At 43.9% G+C, this 22308-nt stretch overlaps 1 protein-coding gene across 1 annotated transcript in view; it reads left to right on the top strand.

Annotated features, from left to right (window-relative positions):
• NEK1 (NIMA related kinase 1) overlaps nucleotides 1-22308 on the top strand; it is a 157462-nt gene that overhangs the window by 51153 nt on the left and 84001 nt on the right. Inside the window, 3 exon segments of the mRNA XM_040418655.1 lie at nucleotides 4672-4755; nucleotides 15677-15754; nucleotides 16268-16363. Coding sequence (XP_040274589.1) covers nucleotides 4672-4755; nucleotides 15677-15754; nucleotides 16268-16363 — 258 coding nt within the window.

Genomic DNA, 22308 nt, shown 5'->3' with positions numbered 1-22308 from the left:
GTTGTATAGGCTAAACAGCTTTCCTCAAAAAAGTTTGGATGGCTGGACAAGACCATCAGATATTTTTAATGTTCCCATGTTTTGTTAGCATCTCCCCCCTTCCAGACATTATCCCATAGTTGGCATTATGGGCTGTGCCACCCACTTTATTTCTGCCTGTGCATGTTTTCCCTTGCTTGGATGATTTTATACAAGTCACTTGCCTAATACATTAGCATTTACGAAGAGGTGCTGTGTTACCTATGAAAGTAGATAAACCTATGTAAGACTCATGGAGTAGAGATTATTTATGATATTGAATAGGGTGGCAATGGCCAAAGTACAGAACTCCTTTATGATCTTACACAAACTGCTCTTACATTCTCATCTACTTTCTAGGAGGATAGGATGGGTTATTTTATGTTGTGGAAGTCCATTACGGTCTCACAACAATAAAAGAAGAGAATAATCTTTCACCATACATGTAATGACACCACAGGTTGTGGTGTCTTGGGGGTTGGTACCCAGCTCTGGGACACCCTTTATAAGCTAGAGCTGAGGGCTGCTAAGAGCAGCTCCCCCTGTTGCAGACCTAATGCCTCTATGTAGGGCTGCAGAAAATGATTATTTTAGAAATTAGTAATCTAATAAGAAAAAATTTATTAATAGACTGTTTACCTTTATAAAAACTCATCAGATCCCCTGCCATCAGTCCCCAACACCCTTTGTTCCCCCCTGTGCGATCAGCCCAAGTGCATCCGTTCCCCCCAGTGCCATCAGCTCTGTTTCCCCAATGCCTTCAGCTCTCCCCCACCCCACTGCCATCAGCTTGCCCCCCCCTCCGTGCCACCGTCTTGCTAACTCAGTGCCACCAGTTTGCCCCCCCCTCAGTGCCACCAGTTTGCCCCCCCCCTCAGTGCCACCAGTTTGCCCCCCCCTCAGTGCCACCAGTTTGCCCCCCCTCAGTGCCACCAGTTTGCCCCCCCCCTCAGTGCCACCAGTTTGCCCCCCCCCTCAGTGCCACCAGTTTGCCCCCCCCTCAGTGCCACCAGTTTGCCCCCCCCTCAGTGCCACCAGTTTGCCCCCCCCCCTCAGTGCCACCAGTTTGCCCCCCCCCCTCAGTGCCACCAGTTTGCCCCCCCTCAGTGCCACCAGTTTCCCCCCCCCAGTGCCACCAGTTCCCCCCCCAGTGCCACCAGTTTCTCCCCCCCAGTGCCACCAGTTTCTCCCCCCCAGTGCCACCAGTTTGCCCCCCCCCCGGTGCCACCAGTTTGCCCCCCCTCCCCCGGTGCCACCAGTTTGCCCCCCCTCCCCCGGTGCCACCAGTTTGCCGTCCCCCCCCCCGGTGCCACCAGTTTGCCGTCCCCCCCCGGTGCTACCAGTTTGTCCCCCCCCCCCCCCCCCGTGCCACCAGTTTGCCCCCCCCCGGTGCCACCAGTTTGCCCCCCCCCCCCGGTGCCACCAGTTTGCTTCCCCCCCCCCCCCCCGGTGCCCCCAGTTTGCTTCCCCCCCCCCCCCCGGTGCCACCAGTTTGCCCCCCCCCCAGTGCCACCAGTTTGCCCCCCCAGTGCCACCAGTTTGCCCCCCCCAGTGCCACCAGTTTGCCCCCCCCAGTGCCACCAGTTTGCCCCCCCCCCCCCCGGTGCCACCAGTTTGCCCCCCCCCCGGTGCCACCAGTTTGCCCCCCCCCCGGTGCCACCAGTTTGCTTCCCCCCCCCCCGGTGCCACCAGTTTGCTTCCCCCCCCCCCCCCCGTGCCACCAGTTTGCCCCCCCCCCAGTGCCACCAGTTTGCCCCCCCAGTGCCACCAGTTTGCCCCCCCCCCCGGTGCCACCAGTTTGCCCCCCCCCCCCCCCGGTGCCACCAGTTTGCCCCCCCCCCCCCCCGGTGCCCCCAGTTTGCCCCCCCCCCCCCCGGTGCCACCAGTTTGCCCCCCCCCCCCGGTGCCACCAGTTTGCCCCCCCCCGTGCCCCCAGTTTGCCCCCCCCGTGCCACCAGTTTGCCCCCCCCCGTGCCACCAGTTTGCCCCCCCCAGTGCCACCAGTTTGCCCCCCCCAGTGCCACCAGTTTGCCCCCCCAGTGCCACCAGTTTGCCCCCCCCAGTGCCACCAGTTGGCCCCCCCCCAGTGCCACCAGTTGGCCCCCCCCCAGTGCCACCAGTTGGCCCCCCCCAGTGCCACCAGTTGGCCCCCCCCAGTGCCACCAGTTGGCCCCCCCCCCGTGCCACCAGTTTGCCCCCCCCCAGTGCCACCAGTTTGTCGTCCCCCCCCCAGTGCCACCAACTGCCCCCCTCCTAGGTATGACCCCAGCGACAGTACTTACCTTTCCTGTAAGGGGCGCCGCTCCACAGCTCCTCCATCTTCTCTGCGCGCTGCACTGTCGTCCTGACGTCACACAGCGTCGGGTCATCGCACTTACGTGCACTATGACCTGACGATATGTCAGGAAGAAAGTGCGGTGCGGGCCAGCGGGTGACCACGGAGCGGTAAGTAATAGCAAGCGCTTCACTCCTGCTCCGTGGTCACATGACACAAATGAATACTCGATGCAAAAAGTTTGCATCAAGGATTTCTTGGTGTCGAATTACTCAATTCAATCGATTAATCGTTTCAGCCCTACCTCTATGTATTATTATGTTAGGCTATGTTCACACAGCGTTTTTTTTTTTCATTCGTTTTCTTATTTTGTACCGAACTGCACATGAAATACATCCACAAACAGCCTCCAATTGATTTCAATGGGCAATATCTACCATATTTCATACAGAAATGTATTTTTACTCAGCTTCTTTCAAATACACCATATATAAAAAAGTAACATGGCACTTCTTGACATGTATTTCACATGTATTAATCATTGAAAGTAAGGCTGTGAACCCTGAATTTTCTATATTTCTTCTACATAAAGGTCACCTAAAACTAGATCAGATTTTCATGCAAGTCCTGAAAGTAGATGAAGATAACCAAATCAAAATAATAAGTCAAAATATTACACTTGGTCAATTATTTATTGACGTAAATGATTCAGTGTCACATGTCTGAGTGCCAAACTTATGAAAACCTTTAGGATTAACAGAAAATTGTAAGGTGAAATTAGATATTTTCAATGAATGGGATGACAATCAAGTGTGAGTGGGCAACTTTTTTATGTAAAGAACAAGGACCTATCAAAGTCTGATCTTCACTACACATGTTTGGCACAAATAATGGAGATTTCTGAGAACCTCAGAAGAAGGGTTGTTGATGCTCATCAGGCTGGAAAAAGTTACAAAACCATTGTTAAAGAGTTTGGACTTCACCAATCCACAGTCAGACAGATTTTATACAAATCAAATGAAATTCAAGACCTTCATTACACACCCCAGAAGTAGTCAAACAAACCAACCTAAGGTGACCTACAAGTAACTAAAGGCCTTTCTTACATTAGCTAATGTTCATGAGGCCATCATCAGGGGGACACTGAACAGCAATGGTGTGCATGGCAGGATTGCAAGGAGAAAGCTACTGCTTTACAAAAAGAACATGACTTCCAGTTTGCAGAAGATCACCTAAACAAGCCATGAGTCTATTGGAAAAAATGTTTTGCAAACAGATGAGACCAAAATAGAACTTTTTGGAGAAAGGAAAAAGCTGCATTCCAACATAAAAACCTCATCCTATCTGTGAAACACGGTGGTGGTAATATCATGGTTTGGGCCTGTTTTGCTGCATTTGGGACAGCTTACCATCAATGATGGAACAATGAATTCTTAATCATACCAGCAAATTCTAAAGTAGAATGTCAAGACATCAGTCTTTGAGCTGAATCACAAGAGAACACGGGTCATGCAGCAAGACAATGACCCTAAGCACGGAAATCACTCTGGTTAAGGAAGAATAAAGTTTTGGAGTGGCCAAGTCAAAGTGCTGACCTTAATCCAATAGAAATGTTGGTGAAGGACCTGAAGTGAGCAGTTCATTGGAGGAAACCCTCCAGCATAACAGAGTTGAAGCTGTTTAGTATGGAGGAATGGGATAAAATTACACCATGCCAATGTGCAGGACTAATCAACAATTACTGGAGATGTTTAGTTGCAGTTATTGCTGCAGAAGCGGGTCACACCAGTAAAAGGTTTACATACTTTTGCCGCTGACAGACTTGTTATACTGGATCATTTTCCTCCATAAAAATACCTAATATTTTTGCTTTATTTGTTTGCATTGGTTATCTTTATTTACTTTTAGGACTGAAGTAGTTTAAGGTCAAATGTTTGCAGAAATGTATAAAATTCTGAAGGGTTCAGAAACTTCCAGTCAGCACTGTACATATCAACATACACGTGGATAAATGTAGCTCTACGATACGCTGGGTAAAAATGATATTACATTTCCCCTGCAGTGGCCGCTACAAGGGAAAACCTACTAGGGATCACAGCTGATTGCTGGGGGTTTTAGAAAGTGGCCAGCTGCATTACTAAAAGAGGTTGTCAGGCTGAGACCACTAATGTATTGATAGTATATCAGGGTTATTGGGAATGAAAGGCAAAAGGAATCCTAAATGGCAATATTGCTAGTTGTCTGTATTAGTACTGCTTCCCCAGTGTTTATCTCAACTATTAAAAGAAGTCCAAATGATATATGTATGAATGTAGCCATGTATGTGGCTTTAACATTTTGGAAGATTATGGTACATATAACATCTATTTGTCTTGTAGGAATATTTGGCGAGGCTCAGACAAATTCGGCTCCAGAATTTCAATGAAAGACAGCAAATCAAAGCTAAATTGCGTGGGGAGAAGGTAGGATATTTTAAATACACTAGGCTTTCAGAGACTGGTATAAGTTTCCTTTTTTAACATAATTTGTGGAATTAAACACTGATAATTTTGTTTTCAGCATCATATTTTGTCAAACAAAATTAGTCGTAAAGAATTTCAGCCTCACTAAAATTGGATATTTGGTCTTTGCAAGGATGTTGGGTCAAAAAGGGGGTGCACAGCTCAAGGGAGGGAAGTATTAAATGATGGGTAAGTGAGAATTCATATCCAAATAGTGATGGAGGAGATGAGGGAAAGTAAAAAAAAATGTAACAGATGTCAGGTGAGGCCTGAGGGTAATGCTTATTTTTATGTAAAAGGTTGGAAATCTGCAAGTTAGTAGAACTACCTCCTCTTCTGTGGTGGTTAGTGGACCTTCATTCAAGTATATGGGTGCAAACCGAATCTGTCATGAGTTTTATATTAGATATATGGAGAGGAAAGTGACCAGATAGGTGGTTATTGTTAATCCCTTGATACAAATATTGGATGAGACCTCTCTCAAAGACAATTGTGACTCCATATAGACTGATGGTCCCATTTTTTCTTTACAAAACCAGTATTAGAATAATAGGCCAAAGAGCTTATAGAAAATCTTTCCTTTATTGATTTTGTTTTAAAAAAAGTGGGAAGAAAGTGGAAATGTGTGATCTGTTATGTTGGCACAATAGCCAGATAAGGTCTTACCAAGGAAAGGACTGCAGAGATACAGTATAATGTTTTTCCAAAAAAGGCTTTATCTCTACCCATGTTCTTAAAGGGGTTTTCTGAGCCTGGTAACCCCTTTTTAATATTGCCAGGCAGGGTGCAGGCTCCATTGCTGAGCTCCATTCTCCTCCACTACCGGTGAGGTGCCATATACACGCAGGTCACTACTGCCGGCCAATCAGTGGCCACAGAGGTGATATGTGCAGGCACAGCACAAGACCACTGCGGAGGCTATTGATTGCCCACAACGGTGGCCAGCATGTCACACAGTGAGACCGGAAGCGGAGGAGAAGGGAGCTCGGTGCTGGGAGTGGAGCTCCGATGATGGGTGAGTATTTTGTTGTTTAATGTCTACATTCTGCCTGGGAATATTTCCAGGGGTTCCTGTTCTCAGAGACACTCTTTAAGCTTGTTGTAGATGAAAAGATATATATATCTCAAGATCACTTGTTGGGACATCAACATACACTAACAGAGTTGTCTCACAATATGAATAAGTTACTCCATTGCAAAACTATGTGTCATGAGAAATATGTTTGCTTTTCCCCACGTACAGTTTTCTCGAACAGTAGTAAGTAAACACTGTTACCTGAACTGTTTGACGTCTGAGAAAAATTATGAAGCATAAGCAATGATCTATTTGACTAAGGCCAGACACACACGAAAGAGTAGAATGCGAAAACTCGCAGTGTGTGTTCCATTCTGACATCCACTCCTCTGATCTGATTTATAATGCTGTGTAACCCATAGAGTTATGAAATCTACCTAATTACACTGACACAATGCAGTCAGTGTAATACAATAGATTTCAGGACCCTCAGGGTTACACAACATTATAAATCAGTATAATGCTGTGAGATCCTGTCCGAGGAGTGGAGGCTAGAACAGGCCTCTCACTGACCCACGCTGTGAGTTTATTGCATTAAAAACGCTCGTGTCTGGTCTAAAGTGGCAAATTACCATTGTTCAGAACTAAGGGGGTCATTTATTATACTGAAATACGCCTAAATTAGTTGCGTCGTTATGTGCGACTTTGCCCTGCTCATGGCAGGTGTAAAATTGTGGACCTGGCAGGGAAGGGTGCTGGCTGGCAGGCCTATCTCCTTTACCATTTTCTACGCCTGTTTTAGTCGTAAGAAAATGGTCTAAATGTAAGACAGCAAGGAAGCTGTCTTACATTTAGAACTGGCGCTGGATGCCAGTGGCCAGTGCCTCTTCATCCTCCGCCAGCTATGGGGCTTTATTAAGTGTTTTTAGGCTCTAAATATACCTTGATAGAAAGTAGATAGAAATAGCATAAACATATTTTTATATAAATTTAGGGGGCATAGAAAGCAATAAATTAAAGTGCAACTGTCGTTTCGGTTTAGAGTCTTCTATCACAGTTGTAATTGTTCGTGACTAAGGAGAATCTGTCTTCACAGTTTTACTGAGCACTACAGATGCCTGTGTGCAACAAGATGTGGCTGGAAGCCTCTGCATGTTTTCTTGTACTAAGAAATATCTTTCCCTAATGAAGTACACAACAAGAATTTTTAACATCCCTGTCCCTACAGTATATTAAAAAAATAAACTGAAACGGGGGGCGTGACTTACCGCTGCACGGCGTGAGACGCACTTTGGAGCGCTCCTGCCGACATTCTGAAACATCCTGATGATCACAAATCTCTGGTGGAAGAGAAGAGCCTGGAAAGGAGCCTGGGAGAGGGGAGCAAGGCACATATGTGCGCCAACATGCTGAAGAGGGGGAAGAACGTTGCGAGAACAGATAAAGCAGAGCTCAACCAACATGGCGCTGGCACGGAGGAGGAAGGACATCAGGAGGTGGTGAGCCGAAGCGCGGCAGCGCGCTTAAGCAGGTTCACAAGGGTGTCGGAGGGGGTGTAGGACTGGTCTCAAAATAAAGGGACTGCAATATTGTCCTCTAATCAGGAGGAAAGATCCTCAGATGAAGAGGGGGAGGGACAAAATGGTCGCCAGGTCCCTGCTTCTAAAGAAGTCATACAGGGGAGAGAAGTTCCCCACAAACCCCTTGAACAGGAACCCACCCTCAAAGACATCATGGTGGCAGTTGCAAGCTGTAACACTACCCTCAAAGCCCTCAATATTCAGGTGGGCAGTCTGAGAGAAGATATATCTCTAAAAGGCATGATATGCATAAAATTGCTGAAAGAACCTCAGAAGTAGAAAAAAGAGTGTCAGTACTGGAAGAGGAGGCAAGACCTATTAAAATGGCGACTAAGTCAGTGGCAAGAGATATTGCTGCCCTGTTTGCAAAGGCTGATGATTTGGAAAATGGATCACGCCGTAATAATATCAGAATAGTGGGGGTCCCTGAAAAGACGGAAGGGGGCAAACGCCATGGACTATATAGAAAAATGCATTCAGCAGAAATTTCAAGACAAAGGACTGTCTTCACTGTATGCTGTGGAAAGGGCTCATCCGGTGCCCACAAGACCGCTACCGCCCGGTAGACTGCCAAGACCAATACTTGCTAAAATATAGAATTTTAAAGATAGAGATACTATATTGAGGCAAGCACGTGATAATACAGATCTGGTCATAAATGGGGCAAAAGTTTCATTTTCCAGGATTATTCCACAGAGGTCCAGAAGAGGAGGACACTCTTTCTGGATGTCAAGAGAAGAAATTTGCAAGTCCAATACTCTATGCTGTTCCCAGCGAAACTAAGAGTGGTGGATCTAGGCTCTACCAGGTTCTTTGAAGACCCAGAAAAGACAGCACAATGGTTGGATCGTCATGAAAGTCATCTGAAGGAGCAGAATAAGGACACTTGAGAAGACTGCGCCTAGGAAGAGATGCACGCACGATTGCAAATGGATGGAGCTGCTGTTTCCCCTTCCTATCTCTCTTTTTTTTTTTTTTTTATTAGTGTGCAGGAGAACATCTCGTCATAGGACGGCTCCACAGATGGGACAATCTGATTAACACTTTATCACCAAACTCCTCTGACGCAGGAGTGTGAGTAGCACAGGAAGTGTTGTTCACAGTTTACAGGTTGTGTTTTGGGAGGTTGAGAGTTGAAGGGTTAAATATGCTGCATTCAACGGTGGCCAAGTTTGTTAGTGAGTGCCCCAGTTATGGAATGATTAGCAGTGTTTCATTTGGGATTAAAGCCTTTATTTTTGGTAAGGGATATGGGAGGGAGGGCACTCACACCGGTTTAGGTACGGGGACGATCCAAGGTTTGGAATTAATGCACCATAGGACCTTATTGAGTGGAGCTCACTTATCTGTTTCCATTTAGAATTATGACACGTATGATTAGAATACTCAGCTAGAATGTGAGGGGCATGGCTTATACGACTAAACGACATAGTATTTTTAGCTACTTAATGCGGTTTCAGCCGGCTACATGTTGTTTAGAAGAGACGCATTTGACTAAGAATACACTACAATGGCTAAAAAAGCCATGAGTGGGATATGCGTCTCATGCGATCCTATCTTCACATTCCAGGGGAGTAAGTCTATTAGTGCATAAAAGATTTGAAGGTATTAGGGAACTTTTAGATGTAGAGGGAAGGTTTGTCTGTGTATTATGTAACATAGAAGAAACTCAAATGATACTGGTGGCGGTCTACATTCCCCCGCCGTTTGCGTCGACCCCATTACAAATTATTTTAGATTTTTTTAGCAGAGTACCCGGGGGTCCCGTGAATGCTTATAGGGGACTATAACTGTACTTTGAATGATCAATTAGATGTAGAATGGAGGGAGCTGGGAGGTCTCTGGGTAGCTCGGCGTTGAGAAACATTATGAAAGAGGTGGGGCTAATAGACGTATGGAGAGTAAGACATCCACTAGAACGTAGATATTCTTGTAGCTCATCCACATACCAAACCCCATCCCGAATAGATTTGGCTCTGGTTAATGATGCAATGTTTCCGCTTGTCCACTCCTCTGAATATCAACCTAGATCGCTATCGGACCACTCCTTGCTAAAGGTGGAGTTGGACCTCGGGGGGACTAGGCCTGGGCTGAAATTATGGAAATGCAATGCTTTTTGGCTTCAGATTTTGGGTGACCTGACTGGTATGGCTAAAGCTATTAAAGAATACTTTAATATTAACAAGGGTACGGCGTCCACCCATGCCGTATGGGACGCTATGAAAGCTTACTTGAGGGGACTTATAATTAAGTCTATTAGTGGACATAAAAACAGGTCCAGGGAGGCAGATGTCAGGACTCAAAAAGCAGTAGCGGAAGTGGAGGAGGCATCTGGGGCGGCGCCCTCACAGGCGGCCAGTAGGGTACTGAGAGAGGCACAGGAACAGCTAAGATGCCACCTTATTCAGGCTGCTGATAGGAAGCGTACCTTCTATAAGCAACGTGTGTTTGCAGAAGGAGAAAGAGTGGGTCATATGTTATCTGTTATTTCCAAGGCCCAGCAGGGGATGATATGTATAACGGAGTTGGTGGATTCCCAAGGGAAATCCTGTGTGGGTACTGAGGACATTTTGGGGATCTCAGAGATTTTTATTCTTCCCTGCATACCTCTAAGGCATCTAATTCAGAGGAGGAGATATTAAAGTTCCTAAGGGAAGCAGAACTGCCTACATGACCGGCAGAGGAAAGGGAACAATTCGATGAGCCTATAAATCTAGAGGAACTGGAGGAGGCTTTTTGGGTTTTGGACACCGCTTTATTCAATGGGTAAAGGTACTGTATTCTAACCCGAAGGCACGGAATAGGGCTAATGGGAGAGTGTCTAGCTATATTCAGTTAGCTAGAAGAACTAGACAAGGTTGCCCACTATCACCCCTATTATTTGCCATAGCCATTGAGCCTTTGATGGCAGCAGTGCGAAAATCTCCAGATATAAAGGGATTTCAATAGAGCCAGATACATAATAAAATAGCGTTATATGCCGATGATACTCTTTTATTTTTGGGAGATATATGTCATCTTCTATATCGGCCACTATGTCTTTTATTGACAGGTTTGGTAGGCTATCGGGCCTTACTATTAATTGGCAAAAGCCAGCATTGATACCGATAGATGGCCAAGCTGTATAAGTCACGGTTATCAATAATAAAATACCTTGTGTTGAGAAGATCAAGTACCTAGGGATACAAATTTCGCCCAGGATTATGGCCTATGAGGAGCTGAACCTGTGTCCACTTTTTTGGCGAAATTTAGAGTAAAGGTTAGAGCCTGGTGTAAGCTGTTTCTCTCAGTTGTGGGAAGAGTAAATCTCCTCAAGATGGTGATGATGCCACAACTTTTATACATACTCCATAACGCCACGGTCTGGTTACCTTTGGGCAGATTTTATAAAATTAATTCTATATTTAGGGATTTAATATGGAGGGGGGTCACCCCAGGATTAAACTGGAAACATTGCTGCAGGATAAAATGGCAGGGGGACTGGCTGTGCCAAATCCTTGGATCTACTATCTAGCAGCGCAGTGTCAGCATTTTAAGGGATGGGTGGAATACACGTTGACTGATCTGACTAGCCAGATTCTATAACAAAAAATAGGTGAGAGAGACCTTATACGGATATTATAGGGTGCAGGGAAGCATACTTTAGAGGAAAATTTACCATTGTTAGTGCTCATAAAAAAGGTATGGACAAAAGTTAAACAGCTGAGAGGTATAGGGGGCATTAGTTAATTATCACCAATATGTAATAACCCCCTTTTACCGGAATTTCTCTCATTGTCTGGGCTGCAGGATTGGAAAATCTAAAGGGATCCTTAGCATAGGTGGCCTGATAGATAATGGAGTGTTTAGGTCTTTTATGGGTATACAGGAGAAATTCCAGGTTCCCCGTAAGAGTTTCTATCAGTATCTTCAACTCCGCCATGCGTATGATACTACGCTTAAAAAATGTAATGGCATTACTAAACGTGAGACGGCCCAAAAACTGGTGCTCTCAAGATGAGACAAGAGAGGCCTGATATCTGCGCTATACTCTTTGCTATTGGATACGTTTTTGAATTCCCATCCATTGTCAGGAATGAAAAAATGGGAGAGAGATATAGGGCAGATACCACAAGATCAATGGGGAGACATTCTAGAGGCGGTCCCGCTGGTGTCGTTACGTGAACAGGGGAAACTCCCAACTATTCATTATACACAGGGTGTACATCATATTGCTGTCAGAGTGACGCAAGATGTCCACTGGAACCAGCCGACTTGCTGCATATGATGTGGCAATGTCAGAGTCTAGATGAGTAATGGACGGGAATATTGGAGACAATATATCAGACAATGTCAGTGCAGTGCGGGTAGACAGAGATCCCAAGATATGTATCTTAGGCTATGTCTCGAAGGTTGGGGCAGATGAGTATATAAAATTAGCGGTGGGAAGATTGTTATATGTTGCTAGAAAATTAATAGCCCTGCACTGGATACAGGCGAGCCCTCCGACAGTAGAGGAATTTCGGATGAAAGTCAACAATATGTTGGTGTGTGAAAAAATGATATTTCTCAAAAGAGGTTGCCCACAAAAGTTTGATAAACTATGGAGTGACTGGTTGTCTCATAATCACATCAGGCTCCAAGGAAGTAAAGAAATAAAACTGCTGGGTCCGAGTGAGTGGGGGCAAGAGTTAAAGGAGGGTGGGAAGGGGTGGTAGTTTTCCCTAGAATTTTATATATATATATCTCTTACATATATTTGTATATATATATATATATATATATATATATATATATATATATATATATATATATATATATATATATATATATAATATAAAATAACTTGACAATGCACAGGATTATATCAAATGGATTTATTTTCTGTCAAATTTTACAACTCAATGTGTTTGTGTAACACTGTTCTGGTCAAATAAATAAAAAAGATTTGATAAAAAAAAATATAAACTGAAAGAGTTACACTGTAAATAACAATACAACATTTACCATCTCGTATCATGCTAGCAATAGACGCTAAAAGAAAAAAAGTGTGGCAAGCATATGAACTGGTGAATTGGTGGCCACAGTATGAGGGTACTAGATCTGTCTTAAAGAGGACCTTTCACCTCTATCTGTTCTCATGACTATGCAATGAAGGTCCAGATGGGTGTTACCAGTTGGGGAGGTGTCCCTGAACAGTCTGACACTATCCAATCTGCCAATATCAAACTGTGCATGGACAAACCATCAACTAGTAATCTCAGGAGAGGTAAAGCCATTACATTATGTGGTGGCCCTGTGGAATTTTAATACATGAGGCAAAGTCGCAAAGCCAGGTCGAATAAATGTGTAGAATTTATTCTGGTTTTACATAACATCACAAAGGAAACCCTATTAAAGCAACCCTCCGGTTAAAAAAATAAAAATAAATTCACATCATCTGGGAAATGAACAGGAAACTTGCCTGGTATCCTTCTTTTCATCAAGATGTCCGCACCACTTCTTTGATGCTCTCTGTGTATCATAGCCCAAGACAAGTTTTGCTTGCCCAACTCTGCTCTTGGATTGGCCAGCACCGTTCACATGAGCAGTGGTGGCCAATTCAAGGGCAGCAGGAAGTGTCCTGTTCTACCAAATGCACTCTAGGCTTCAAGCAGCCTGAGAAGCAGTGCGGCCATCATGGAATTGATGGATCTGCAGTCGAAAAGATGGAAAGGAGACCACCAGGTACGTATTCTGTTTGTTCCCCAGTTAGGCTCCATTCACATGTCCGCAATTCTGTTCCGCATTTTGCGGAACGGAATTGCGGACCCATTAATTTCTATGGCCCGGATCCGGAATTGTGAATCCCGAAAAAAAATAGAGCATGTCCTATTCTTGTCCGCAATTGCGGACAAGATTAGGCATTTTCTATTAAGTGTCGGCGATGTGCGGTCAGCAAAATGCGGAACGCACATTGCCGGTTTCAGTGTTTTGCGGATCCGCAAAACACACGGATGTGTAACTGGACCCTTAATGTGAATTTTTTTTCTTGAACCACACTGTCACTTTAAAGACCACCTGTAGTAAGATTCATTGGAATTGTGTTTTGAAGGGAAGTTGAATTAAACAATGAAGGAAGGATCTTCTGGTGTAAAGTTCCCCGGTCATTTGATTGACCGTCCTAGGGGAATTATACTGAAATATGACTTTGCTAGGTGGCCATAGGGTTTATTCATTATGGCTCCATGAGAGAGCTGTATAATTAGGGCCTAATACAGGATTGTATTCTATTATAAAAAAAATTGGGGTGAGGGGAGATGAGGGCACTTATATATGACTCCTATATGGACCTGTAATACTCCAGTTTAAATAAAGCTTTATAGACTATATTTATTCTAAAATTCCATTGTTTTTGATACCATTGGAGTTTTTCTATACTGTGTGGGATGGAGATGTGTTTGTAGCAATCGACTGATAATTATGGGTCAGAGTAGGAAACGTGGGTAGAAAAATGGGAATACTGCATTAATATCCTCCACTGCCTAGCATGTGTTCAGCCGTGACCAGGATGGATAGCCATTCATCTAAGCTGCAGACAGCTTTTTCTGGTTGATTAACCCTCGTCGGTATAAAATATGGATTGATGACAATGAGTGCACAGACTGGACATCTATCCAGAGATGTATGGAGTTGTGGAAGGTAAGAGCTCTTGCGGGAAATATTGACATACTAGTGAAAGGTCTCATGTCAAAATGTGTAAAACAATCTGCACTTGGAAATGTATATTAAAAATGGGGACATTTTGCAACGGTTCACAGCAAAGTCTTATTCAGTAGCATAGTCTGGCGAAGATGCGGTATGTGCGTTGCTGTGTATGTACAGTATTTGTTTTATGTGTCAAATTGAAATGTTTCAGATCATCCAACTAATTTTAATATAAGATAAAAACAACACGAGTGAAAGCAAATGCAAACGATGATTCCTTTTATTAAAGAGATTTATCTAAAACCTATATCGCCCCCTCTATAAAAGTTATTGCCCCCTGAACCTAATGACTGGTTGTGCCACCCTTTACAGTAACAACCGCAATCAAACATCTGCAATAACTTGTAATGAGTATTTTACATCACCGTAGAGGCGTTTTGGCCCAATCTTCGGTGCTGAATTGTTTTAAATAATCTAAAATGGAGGCGCATGAGCTGCCTGACGAGTCCCAGGCAGATCATCTCTTCGGACAAGGGAACTTGAGTATTGCAAGTTTTGTGGGCAGATATGCCATTGTATTGAGATAATCAGTGGTCCCTGTCATTGGTTTTAATGTTACGAGTGATTGGTATGTGTGTGCAGTAGCAAATACATCTGGCATCAGGACATTGTGTTCTGTATCGTATACAACGTCCTGTCATTGGCTGGCATCAGGATATGTAAGGAAGTACTTTTGTGTGTGTTTTATTAATTTTTTTGTCTGGGGCTGATTTTGGGGTCTGGTTTGCTGACTGCTTCAGGGGTCTAAATGATTTTAGGTTTCTGCAGTCTCAACTAATTAACTGGTCTGGGGGGGTTTAAATTTATTTAGGCTTCTGACATCTGAATTTATTTAAAAGTAAGCTTGGTGCCTTTAAAAGTAATCTGGGGTCTGAATTACAAAGCAAAGGGGTCGTCTCACTTCAGTAAGTGGCATTTATCATGTAGAGAAAGTTAATACAAGGCACTTACTAATGTATTGTGATTGTCCATATTGCCTCCTTCTCTGGCTGGATTCATTTTTCCATCACAGTATACACTGCTCGTTTCCATGGTTATGACCATCAGTGGTGGCCGTGCTTGCACACTATATGAAAAAGCTCCAACCTCACTGGTGGCCAGGACCATGGGAGCGCGCATAGGCACATGTGCAGCAGCAGGCCCGGCCACCTTGTATCTGTGGTGGCTGTAACCCCTGAAAACGAACGGTGTATAATGCCAGAGGCCGGCGCTATATATGCAAGCACGGCCACCTTGTAGGGTGGTCGTAACCCCTGGAAATCAGCAGTGTATAATGTGATGGAAAAATGAATCTAGCCAGCAAAGGAGGCAATATGGACAATCACAATACATTAGTCTACATGATAAATGTCATTTGATGAAGTGAGACAACCCTTTTAAGTGATTTAGAAGTGCAGATAATCCTAGTGGATCAGCTGGTATAGAAGAAAGCACACATGGCTAAGAATTGCACTGCTCCTTGAGGTTAAAGGCAGACCCTTCTTGACAATACCCTCATTTGTTCCCAGCTTGTCTGTATATTTTTAACGTGTACTACTTTATTTTGACTCCTCTTAAACAGGGAGAAGAAGGTGATCAGTGTCGAAGAGATGGCAATGAGGAAGCTGAACTAAGAAGAAAGAAAATTGAAGCTTTAAAGGTAAAGTGGAAGCGCACACAGCCAGTCCCTGTTTGTTCCAGCACTGCCATGGATATTGTGGGGTCCGGGCATGAACTCCAGGGTCTGATTTACTAGGACCTCCATCTCCATGTTTCCTCATTCATTAAAGCTGCAATTCTTATAGACTGTGATTCACTGTTTTTGAAATTGAAGCCGGTGTACATAACATTTCTTCTTAGCCGAGTAATCCTCTTCTTATCCATTACATCTGCTTCTGAGGCCTTCAGTTGAAGTCTTGTTGCATATTCCTGACATTCCCGCTCAATATGTATGAAATATGATTAGAAGTAGTGCGCTTGCACAGCTAGATTATGAATGGATTTGAAGCATCATATCCTGTCTCTAGATTTGCAATCCATCCCTCTCATAAACACTTAACAATGCGTTTTTATACCCATTATGTCTTTGTACATGTGTTTTTCATCAAGAGCTAAATGTAGACTAAGTTCATGATCTGCTTTGTTTGACCTTTGTTTTTTTTTTCCTTTGGAGGCCCAGGCAAATGCTCGAGCGGCTGTATTAAAAGAGGAACTTGAGCGTAAGAGAAGAGAAGCGGATGAGAGGGAAAAAAGAGCCTGGGATGAACATGTAAGCAATGATTAATTTTAAAATGAACAGTACCTCTGTCTCTCTACCTCAGCTCCCCTAGCTTAAACACCCTTAATGACCAGACGACTTTTTACACTTCTGCACTACACTATTTTCACGGTTTATTGCTCGGTCATACAACTTACCACCCAAATGAATTTTACCTCCTTTTCTTCTCACTAATAGAGCTTTCATTTAGTGGTTTTTCATTGCTGCTGACATTTTTAAATTTTTTGTTATTAATCGAAATTTAACTAAATTTTTGCAAAAAAATGACATTTTTCACTTTCAAGTAAAAATAGAAGTGGGGCACTCTCTTTTAAGTAAAGGGATCTTTATTAACAATGTATACAATAAATTAAAATAAGTTTGGGTACAATAATAAAATAGCAGTAGATAAAGGAAAAGTAGCAGCCCTATAAAATATATAAAATTATATTAAATCACAATTAGCATAAATATAGATCCCAATTAATAGACTAAAAGTGTTATAATTATATTCGAATTAACAGATAATATTTGATAAATATTCGATAAATATTCAATAAATAATCAGTATGAGTTATATTCTAAATAAATAATCATAAAAATCTTGCACTGATAGTCATATTAAAAACATCGAGGGAATAAATGAAGTGAGGTTCCTGACTAAGACCAGTCTTTTGTACCTCAATTGATCACTGAGCAAAGTCTTTTCCAATATGAGCGGTTTATCGATGATAAGTCAGTGAGACTCCGGTGTTTTATCGATAAACTTGTGTAAGCTATCCAATTTCCAAGTAATAAAATTTTCGACAGTTCGAATAGTAGCGTGATAGCTATAGAAGCATACTGAATGCAGATTTTGAACTGTTTGGTTTTCTGTAGGATGGGCGCCGTCTGTCGACGATTAACTGGACTATATTTTAAGTTGGTCCAGTTTTTCCTCTACATTCGGCCTCCATCCTATTATCCTACAATAGCTGAGAACAATTATTCACTCAATTTCTGGTTAATCCTGTACTTCTCCGCGCCCTGGAATTATTCTGAGTAAACCAAATATGATTCCCTTGAGGAATTCATCGTTAATATCCATTATTTGAAAAAACGCACCTGAGACGCAGCTAAAAACCGCAGGCGATTCCGGTGCGTTTTTGATATTTTATCACATTGAAGGACATATTGATTAACTATCAAAAGATTCATTCATGTACTTATGCTGTCGTCGGAAATAGTGTCCATTTAAAAGTTTTTATGAATTTTAAACATTTTAGAGTTTTAAGGCTTGGATCCATTAGTCTCTGGAGAAAACGCACCGGAAACGCATCAAAACCGCATGCGATACCGGTGCGTTTTATACAGCAGTCGATTCCAAGCAATTTGGTGATTAATTGTATATAAGTCTTCTCTGTATTTATTGTAATAATGATATAATTTTAAAGATATGTACCTTCAGAACGTATGTTGATCCCAATCCTTGGAAAATTGGTATTCCAGACCAGTCTTTTGTATACTCCCTATCCACTATAAAAGAGAAACATTAGAAGGGGGACGTTAGCCACTGAGGAAGGGGTCAATGTTTTAAATCCCCGAAACGCGTCTGGTGTGGATCCCCCCTTAAGGACAGTAAGGACATCGCAACCCCGGTAAGGTCTGGACACTGTTACGAAGAAAAAGCCAACTACTTGCGTTATCAGAGACGCCAAAGACCACGTGGAACAACACAATTGGATTGGCGCCATAATTCAAACTTGCAGTAACAGCCCTTGAGACCGGGACCTCACAAGCTGACTGTACCGAGTCGAGGACTCATCGTCAGGTCCAAAGACCTCCGGGTAAGGTTGCACAGATCCTACACAAGCGATCGCTTTTCTTTCAAACACAGCGGGACGCCGCTGTATGCTTCTATAGCTATCACGCTACTATTCGAACTGTCGAAAATTTTATTACTTGGAAATTGGATAGCTTACACAAGTTTATCGATAAAACACCGCAGTCTCACTGACTTATCATCGATAAACCGCTCATATTGGGAAAGACTTTGCTCAGTGATCAATTGAGGTACAAAAGACTGGTCTTAGTCAGGAACCTCACTTCATTTATTCCCTCGATGTTTTTAATATGACTATCAGTGCAAGATTTTTATGATTATTTATTTAGAATATAACTCATACTGATTATTTATTGAATATTTATCGAATATTTATCAAATATTATCTGTTAATTCGAATATAATTATAACACTTTTAGTCTATTAATTGGGATCTATATTTATGCTAATTGTGATTTAATATAATTTTATATATTTTATAGGGCTGCTACTTTTCCTTTATCTACTGCTATTTTATTATTGTACCCAAACTTATTTTAATTTATTGTATACATTGTTAATAAAGATCCCTTTACTTAAAAGAGAGTGCCCCACTTCTATTTTTACTTATTTAATCCACTTTTTCAGACTGGGTGCTGTCTGTTAGTGGGAGCACCTCCATTTTGGATCCCCACCCCATTCGAGTGCGACATTATCCTTTATTATTTTTCACTTTCAGTTGTAAAATTTTATATATGTATCTATATATAAATTTTTCTCTAAATTTATTGTTCTACATGTCTTTGATAAAAAAAAATGTTTGGGTAAAAAAAAAAATGATTTGGGTAAAAGTTATAGCATTTACAAACTATGGTCCAAAAATGTGAATTTCCGCTTTTTGAAGCAGCTCTGACTTTCTGAGCACCTGTCATGTTTCCTGAGGTTCTACAATGCCCAGACAGTAGAAAAACCCCACAAATGACCCCATTTCGGAAAGTAGACACCCTAATGTATTCGCTGATGGGCATAGTGAGTTCATAGAACTTTTTATTTTTTGTCACAAGTTAGCGGAAAATGATGATTTTTCTCTCACCCAGCATGGGTATATTTAAAATGACACCCCAAAACACATTGCCCAACTTCTCCTGAGTACGGCGATACCAGATGTGTGACACTTTTTTGCAGCCTAGGTGGGCAAAGGGGCCCACATTCCAAAGAGCACCTTTCGGATTTCACAGGGCATTTTTTACACGTTTTGATTTCAAACTACTTCCCACACATTAGGGCCCCTAAAATTCCAGGGCAGTATAACTACCCCACAAGTGACCCCATTTTGGAAAGAAGACACCCCAAGGTATTTCGTGATGGGCATAGTGAGTTCATTGAAGTTTTTATTTTTTGTCACAAGTTAGTGGAATATGAGACTTTGTAAGAAAAAAAGAAATCATCATTTTCCGCTAACTTGTGACAAAAATTAAAAAATTCTAGGAATTCACCATGCCCCTCACGGAATACCTTGGGGTGTCTTCTTTCCAAAATGGGTTCACTTGTTGGGTAGTTATACTGCCCTGGCATTTTAGGGGCCCTAATGTGTGGGAAGTAGTTTGAAATCAAAATGTGTAAAAAAATGCCCTGTGAAATCCGAAAGGTGCTCTTTGGAATGTGGGCCCATTTGCCCACCTAGGCTGCAAAAAAGTGTCACACATCTGGTATCGACGTACTCAGGAGAAGTTGGGCAATGTGTTTTGGTGTGTCTTTTTACATATACCCATGCTGGGTGAGAGAAATATCTCGGCAAAAGACAACTTTTCCCATTTTTTTTATACAAAGTTGGCATTTGACTGAGATATTTAGCTCACCCAGCATGGGTATATGTAAAATGACACCCCAAAACACATTCCCCAACTTCTCCTGAGTACGGCGATATCACATGTGTGACACTTTTTTTGCAGCCTAGATGCGCAAAGGGGCCCAAATTCCTTTTAGGAGGGCATTTTTAGACATTTGGATTCCAGATTTCTTCTCACGCTTTAGGCCTAAAATGCCATGGCAGTATAAATACCCCACATGTGACCCCATTTTGGAAAGAAGACACTCCAAGGTATTCAATGAGGGGCATGGCGAGTTCATAGAAATTATTTTTTTTGCCACAAGTTAGCGGAATTTTTTTTGTTTCGTTTTTTCTCACAAAGTCTCCCTTTCCGCTAACTTGGGACAAAAATTTCAATCTTTCATGGACTCAATATGCCCCTCAGCGAATACCTTGGGGTGTCTTCCTTCCAAAATGGGGTCATTTGTGGGGTGTTTTTACTGCCCTGGCATTTGAGGGTCTCCGCAATCATTACATGTATGGCCAGCATTAGGAGTTTCTGCTATTCTCCTTATATTGAGCATACGGGCAATGAGATTTATTTTTTTTCCGTTCAGCCTCTGGGCTGAAAGAAAAAATGAACGGCACAGCCCACCGACAATTTGCATCGATCAATGTGGATGAAAAAATCTCTGCCAAAAAAAAAAAAGGAGGGGAAAGGCATCTGCCAGGACATAGGAGCTCCGCCCAACATCCATACCCACTTAGCCCGTATGCCCTGGCAAACCCGATTTCTCCATTCACATCAATTGATGTGGATGAATAAATCATTGCCGGGATTTATTTTTTTATATACAAAGTGTTTGCCAAAGCATATGAACACCGCCGCCCCCTCAGCTCATATGCCTCGGCAAACGTATCTTTCTCGCCCATATTCCTTGGGGGACACAGGAAACCATGGGGTATAGCTCTGCTCCCTAGGAGGCGTGACACTAAGTGAAAGCTGTAAGCCCCTCCTCCATCAGCTATACCCTTCAGCCTGGAGAGAGAGACTGCCAGTTTTTGCTTAGTGTCCAAGGAGGCAAGACACTCCCTGCTTAGGCAGGGTTGTTTCCCTATAATTTTTTATTTTTTTGCGTTATTTGTTGTTTTTAATTCGCTTTTTTTTCTACTTACAGGGACAACAGAGGCGCACTAGACCCCTCTGTTTCTCCCGGGGTTGAGTTGCGCCAGTACCGGTAATTCCGCACTGCCGCCTCCCCCACAGAAGACAAGGTGGACCAGGGCAGCCTCGCTCCCCTGCGTCCCGCCAGCTCAAGGGTCGCCCGCACGCCAAGTCCCTCCCCCGGCTTCCTGCCACTGCGGTGCCAGTAGCTGAAGGGGCGACCCTGCTGGATGGATTGAGGGCGAAGACAGCGTATGGTGAGAGTGGCTGCTCCAGCCTCCCCTTCCCTCCCTCCCACCGCTGCTACATCTACGCTTGAAGGCAAGCGTTTTTTCCATCATCAACCCCCCCCCCCCACATGGGCATATCGGGGCCGGCAACTTTACCGGGCATCATTTGGGGGGGACTTCGTCTTCTTTAGCGGCAGGGCATCAGGGGGGCGGCTGTAGGCAGGAGGCCGTCTGCCACATCCAGGCGCGGCGGGGGCCGCTTACTTGGCGCGAACGGCGCCATTTCATCTTGGCCGGCACTTCATCTACCTCGGGGGTTAAATCATTTTGCCGCGCGCGCCGCTCTGCTTCTCCTTCAGCGCGGCAGGGGGCGGCGGAGCTTCCTACATGCGCTCCGCTACTTCCTGTTTCGTCGGGCTCCACATCTCTAGTGCTGCGTGGAATCCTCTCTGCCGTCCGATCCTGAAGCTATTCATCTCCGTGCCTGCTGCCTCTCCTCCACAGCCTCCTTCAGTCTGCTGCCCTTGCTGCTGCCGCTTGCATCATCCGGGTCTGGTAGGACTGTTAACCCCCTCCGTGCCACCAGTACTGTTGCTTGGGTGTAATCCCCGTTCCGTTTTTTCCCTGGGGTCTCCCACTTTAAGTGCAACATTTTTTCCACCATGTCAGACCCTTCTGCAGCTGCCAAGCCTTGGTACCATGCCTGTACCGCTTGTAGGGAACCCTTTCCCCGGGGGCAGTCTGATCCGCACTGCCCTGCATGCCGAGCTCCACCGCAGCCTCAGTCGCCCGCTGTGTCGCTCCCTGCTTCCTCTGACCCGCCTGACTGGGCTAGATCCCTGTCCCAGGCCGTGGAAAGCCTCACTCATGTCGTGGGCCGCCTAATAGACAGGCCGCCTACCCCGCAGGACGCCACTCTTACTGTCGCGCCCTCCGGGTCCACCGCTTCTG

This window comes from Bufo bufo, chromosome 2, assembly GCF_905171765.1.
Source record: "Bufo bufo chromosome 2, aBufBuf1.1, whole genome shotgun sequence".
Classification (NCBI taxonomy): domain Eukaryota; kingdom Metazoa; phylum Chordata; class Amphibia; order Anura; family Bufonidae; genus Bufo; species Bufo bufo.
This window is presented reverse-complemented; position numbering and strand designations above follow the sequence as displayed.